The 6178-nt window shown below is 43.8% G+C and overlaps 1 protein-coding gene across 1 annotated transcript; it reads right to left on the bottom strand.

Moving 5' to 3' along the window:
- Positions 1-3412: 3412 nt before the first annotated feature.
- LOC311131602 (leucine-rich repeat-containing protein 4B-like) lies at positions 3413-5886 on the bottom strand (the record flags this gene model as incomplete). The annotated part of the gene is made up of 2 exons (XM_084164671.1): positions 3413-5513; positions 5644-5886. The coding sequence occupies 2 exons, from the start codon at positions 5884-5886 to the stop codon at positions 3498-3500; spliced, it is 2259 nt and encodes a 752-aa protein (XP_084020797.1). The 3' UTR covers positions 3413-3497.
- Between the last annotated feature and the right edge of the window lie 292 nt (positions 5887-6178).

Here is a 6178-nt window from a genome sequence, read left to right as displayed (position 1 = left end):
CCAAAGGTATAGAAAAGTAGTACAATGTTTCAAACCTTCTACTCCACCATTTTGTATCCCTGGGTTTATGATTTATACAGATGACAGTACAATGATAATGACCATATTAATAATATTACACTTTAGATACAACCAACAGTTTCGGAGGAAAATTTAACAAATGAAACACAAAAATGACACTTTTTATTATTTTGCATTTAAAGAAATCTATGTTTTCTATAGCTTAACTTCATTTATTTCGCATCATTAAAAAGCTTTCCAAACAACAACATAGTTCAGTTTCTTGTTCTATTTTTCAAATGAAATCTCGTACCAAAAGGTCAGTTTGTGGTTTAGAATACAGTATTCCATTATTTTTCTCACAATTTTGTGGCTGAAGTAATAGTAATCCACATTCGGTGTAATTTATCAAATTTTGCTCCAGACACCAAAATAAATGGCATCTGGGCTGTAGCATCCAGCTGTAACAAGGGGCGGGACAAACAACACACTCAGTATTCCATCTGTTGCAAGAGGCCATCATCACCTTCTTCTGTGAAGTAGAGTGAAGAAGACATAGTTGTCAAAGTTCATGTGTTCTCTTCTGATGTTGTTACTCGGGGCATGACTTAGTAGTAACTGTATAGTACTTCCTGTTGTGTAATTCCTCCATCATATTCCAGTTGTGTAGACATTCACTACACCATTAACTTCAGGGTGTAACAGGGTGGTTGATAATTCTAATAATTCTAATAATAATAACAATAATAACATAATAATATTGATAATAGTATGGCTTAAATAATATATTTGATTCTCCAATGGTACAATAGTGACAAAAGTAATGGTAGAATAGTGATTTTGATCATCAAACTGCCAAATATTATAATTCTAAGAAAGGACTTTCTTGTTCTACTAGCATATTCAGGAGGTATTTAATATGCTCTTTGAAACCTGATAGCGCAGTTACCAAATGTAGCACATCAACTGTCATCAACAGTGTAGCCATATGTTGGAGTTTTTAGTCTTCATTTATATTCTAGTAGCGTCTCAGTAGGGAAACAGTTGAACTCTCTGCCGGGCCACATTACTAAAATACTATATCATCATTCTACTTCACTCCTTTTGAGGAGGAGTACCATAATTACTGAAAATGTGTGTAAAACGTCAGGGAAAACATTGCTTTACAACTCCCTAATCATTCCTTGGTTGGTCAGTCGTTTTGACTGTCTCATCTCAGAAAGACTACAGGCAACACATTAACTGAGTGATATTGAGAACTGACAAATTGCATTAACAAGTAATTCTGCCCTGTTATTCAGTATGTTCCTTTCATATCTTAATACTGATCGAACTAACTTAAATCCCTATGTAAATGTACAAGAGATATTATCATATATTCTATCATAATTTATCATATTATTATTCATGTTATTTTTATCATGGTTGTTTTGATCATTATCATAATAATTATTTCCTAAAAACGGTGCACTCGTTACCGGAGTATAACAACGAGTAGATCAGAAGACCCAGCCATTCCCACCCACTCAAGCTCTGAAAATGTATGCAGCACTGCGAGGAGCGAGCAGTGCAGCAATAGCGATTGTTGAGTGGTTTGCAAATTACACAGAGCAGCATGTTGGTGCAAGATCACCTCCATATACACAAAGACTTCTGTGTGTAGCATTACCATCACACACGTCTAATCTCATTTGCAACAACCGGTCTTTCACTTGAATGTAGTTGGAGTGTTCAGTTTGCTCTCAATTGCAACAACCATTTTCATATCAGTTTTCCGTGTTGATTCACACCACTTTCTTGGGGTTAAGGAGACAAACTGGATTCTGTGTCATTTTAAGCAGCCTTTTAATGCCAATGTAACTCCCTCATAAGAATGACTAAAAGCCTGTCCTGAGATATTAAGAGAACAGACATCATAATATGATTTCCAAGATGACTAATGGGTGAATCGTATACCATATAGGTTCAACCTAGATTGAAATATGTAGCCTACTGATCACTCTTTATAACTACTGCATGTTTTCAGTTGGTTTCCATTGACCGCCCAGACCTCGATATATGATTTATTTATTTCATGTGAATGGTACATGGCTAGACAACTGTACACATTATATCAAACTAAGCAAAAATAATTGAAGACATAGTTTAAATGCACAAAGCTTTAAATGGTATTAACACATGAAAGGTACACTGTAAAAAGATGGTTCGTACAATTGTCATACAACCAAATACTATTATCATACATTTCTGTTCCACTAAAACAAAGAAGGTGGTCGAATCCACCCACTGAATGCCATTGCAAAGACAGGAATTTAATCACCCTTATGACAGCATTATGTGGCATCAAAATGGTCACCATGAGAAAGGAGTTCATATCAAATTCGCCACTTATAGCAAATTTCTTGCTACTGATCTGAGTCGAGTTACACATTTCCCATTGCCCATAAAAGTCTTTGCAAGGTATTAGCTCACTGTTGATGTGTTTTGTTATTTCACCTAAATTTGCTGATGGTACATGTATATGCTGGCATCTGGAGCTCTTATTTGAATAATGAAGTAGCCTGCTGAAATATATGGAATATACTCTCAAAACAAACAAGAACAGAAGTGTCCAGTTATCGTCACTGTTGAGGGAGTGAAACACAGAAAAAAGCTAGCCAAACAGAAAACTGTGGGAACTCTCCTACCATTCTTCAATATTCATGGCAGCCAAATTCATAGATTCACAATGAGTGTTGCAATTGAGCCCTTATGTATTGGAGGAGTAGCCAAACTCAAAACATATGTATCGTATAATCAACCTTCACAATCACCGCCCCTGATTATTCACAAAACAAACTATTACAGCTCATACATCCTCCAAAATATCTCTGCATTGGAGTCTGCAATGTAACATATTAAAATGAAAATATATTTATGTCATCTGTGGAATTTTCACAGTAGTTTGTACTGTACCGTACTGTATGTCCCTTTTGTCCTTCCATTTCTGCCTACCTACAGCCTCAAGTGAGACTAGTGAGTTCATACGATAGTGTCTTGCACAAGTATTTTCTGTGAAAGAGAAATGTCTCTAGTATTCTTTCCTGCAATGTCTCCAAACGTCACTGTGGTCAGTGCTGTGCGTGTCTTACGTCTTGACTGACTGGCCAACCACGACTACAGTACTTGGAAAGGCATTTTTTTCTATGTTAATACAACTCGTAGAAACTGCAAGAAACATTTGCTTTGGCACAGATTTACATTGCAGCGCTGTTCGTTTTTGAACTCCATTGCCGTGATCGTTACTACAAACACAAGTAGCCCATTGTGGTAATCCTTGGCTCAGTACACTGTCGCTGACCAGTCTATGTGTTTGTGTATTGCAGTGTCAGTCTATCCTCTCTCCTGGTGTAATGTCAATGCACTGTAGTGTTTTAATCGTTCGCCACGTTAAGAGGCCATCAATCCCCTCTCTGTCTTTCCCCTGTGCGCTCTCTCTCGCTCCTCACTCTTTGTTTTCAGATTTGAGTCTCTTGAACGTTTTCCTTTGAGTTTCCCTTGAACAGAAGAGGCTCCATTTGTGGATTCTGGTTCTGACCCATGAAACCCTTGATCGATCCATGTAATCCCATGGGGGACATGGGGAGGGACATCGGCAGAGGTGGGGAAACAGAAAGAGGGTTGGTGTTGGTGCCGTTTCCGGACATGGTCTGGAAAGTGGCTGAGGTGATTGGAACCTGTGTACAGGAGATGGGGATATCCTGGCCTTGCTGGTTAAGTGGGGACGGGTTATTCTTGTTACTTAGAGTACCGGCGCCTGCCCCTGTCCCAATGCTCAGACCCATCACGTTGTTGTTGAAATGATTGGCCTTGTAGTAATGGTTAAGATGCTCTGATCGCCCGATGTTGGGAAGGTTGACTATTTCCGGGTGATGCATCCTCAAGGTTCCGTCTCCTCCGCACCCGGATTGCATAGTCGATCCCCCTGAGATGCCGCTCCCGGCCCCGGCACCGATCTCATCCTCCACATTGATGATCTCGATGGCGCGGGTGGGGCCGTGGTGCTTGTGCAGCTGGTGCTGCTTCCTCAGCTTGTAGAAGACCACCAGCATCACGGCCGCCATGAAGGTGATGGCCACGAAGCAGCCGATGATGATCTTGGTGGTCTTCATCACATCGTCCAGGCCAGGGATGTTCGTGACCTCCATTATCGACACTGTGACTGCCTTTTCAGTGGCTCTGGTGGCTCGTGGGGACAGAGAGGAGAGAGATGAGCGTGATGGAGATATGGTGAATCCAGCCCTGCCTTTACCCAGTACCCCTCCTGAAACAGTGGGACCCAGGTAATCTGGTGGTACGTAGGTTTCGTTGATGTACTGCCTTGCAGCGGAATCCTCCCCATTGTTAGTTTCCACGGTTTCCACAGTGACGGTGGTGAAGTAGCTGAAAGGGTTGCTGGAGTCGGAGGTGGACACGTTGAGCACTGCGGTTGCCGTGGTGTTGCCGGCGGAGTTGGTCACCATGCAGGTGTATTGGCCCGTGTCCTGCACAGTCACATTGGTGAAATTCAGGGTTCCGTCGTGAAGGACTGAGATCCTGACACGGTACGACCCATGCGTCATGAGGGTGCCATTTGGGGTGAGCCAGTTGACAGACGTCATGGAGGTGCCGGTGCGACACTTCAGTTCGGCAGCCATGCCCTCTGTGACATTGAGGTCGGTGGGTGGCTCTACAATGACAGGAGCGTAGCATGTGAAGTGGCTCTGGTCCAGCTCACCTATGTACCGGCCCTTCAGGCCTGGGGGCGCGTGGCAGCGGGCACAGCATGTGGTGTTACTGGGCACCGTCTCCTTCAGCCACCAGCTAAGCCACAGGACATCGCAGTTGCACACCCAGGGGTTGTGGTTGAGGTGCACCCGCTCCAACTGGTGCAGCGGGGTGAAGAGATCGTGGGGCAGCGAGTGCAAAGTGTTGTGGGACAGGTTGAGTTCCTCCAGGTTCTTCAGGTCGTCGAAGGCATTGCGCTCAATGACCGTCACCTTGGAGTGCATGAGCCACAGTTTGCGCAGCGACACCAGGCCCTGGAAGGAGCCGGGCCGGACATTCCCCAGCTGGTTCCCAGACAGCTCCAGCTCCTCCAGTCGGACCAAGGGTGTGAGGTTGGGGATGTCCTTCAGACCGCACATACCCAGGTTCAGGAAACGCAAGTTGACCAGGCCCTCGAAGGCGGCCTCAGAGATGTAGTCCAGCTTCCTGAGTTCGCCCAGGTCGAGACGGCGCAGGGAGGGAACGCGGTGGAAGGCATACGCCGGCAGCGTCTCGATGGGGTTGTTCCGTAGCCAGAGCTCCCGCAGCTTGCTGAGGTACTCAAAGGCCTGCGACGGTACCAGCGTGAGGCGGTTGTCGAAGAGCTCCAGGGTGTTGAGGTTGGGCAGGCCATTGAACGCGCCCACCTCGATCTGTCGGATGTGGTTCTTGGAGAGCTGCAGGATTTCCAAATGCCGCAGGTGCTTGAACGTGTCAGACTTTATCACCTGTTGAGAGAGATAAATACATGTTGGTACATTGTAGCCATATGAAACCTCTCTGCCGTAAAGCATACTCTTTTCATATGAGTACATGTATGAATTGTCTGTAAATGTAATGAGAGAAAGGCATATTTACCTCAATTGTGTTCTCTTGTAGGTTAAGGTATCTTGTGTTCACAGAAATACTGTCCGGTACTTCCACTAAACTCTTCCTTGTACAGATGACTCGGCTTGCCTGATTGGAGCAGCTACAGGGGTTGGGACATGGGGGCGCGGCCTCTGTTAGCTGAGGTCCATGGTGGTGGAGCCAAAGTAAAAGCTGGACCAACCAGAGGAGGGGGGAAGGGGTGGAGGGGCTGGTCACCATGACAACACGCATGGCAAATGGGTCATGACCCACCCCTAGTCCTAATATGTTGATAAGTCACCTCTGATACAAGACAATTAAGTGGTTCTCTTGTTGTTCATTTTACGATTCCATTATATTCTTCTCTTTCAAGTCTTTTTAATACTTGTGAAGAACTTTTAGAGATTAAATGTTCTCTTGATTTATCATTTATATTTTCTCACTTGACAATGTTAATGTCAGTGTAAATATAAAATGCCTTCTATTTTTCAGCACAGTTTTTTAGGGAATTATGTACTTGTAGATCCCATGATAATTATTAGAA

The sequence above is a fragment of the Coregonus lavaretus genome (genome assembly GCF_964263955.1).
Source record: "Coregonus lavaretus genome assembly, chromosome: 1".
NCBI classification, from domain to species: domain Eukaryota; kingdom Metazoa; phylum Chordata; class Actinopteri; order Salmoniformes; family Salmonidae; genus Coregonus; species Coregonus lavaretus.
This window is presented reverse-complemented; position numbering and strand designations above follow the sequence as displayed.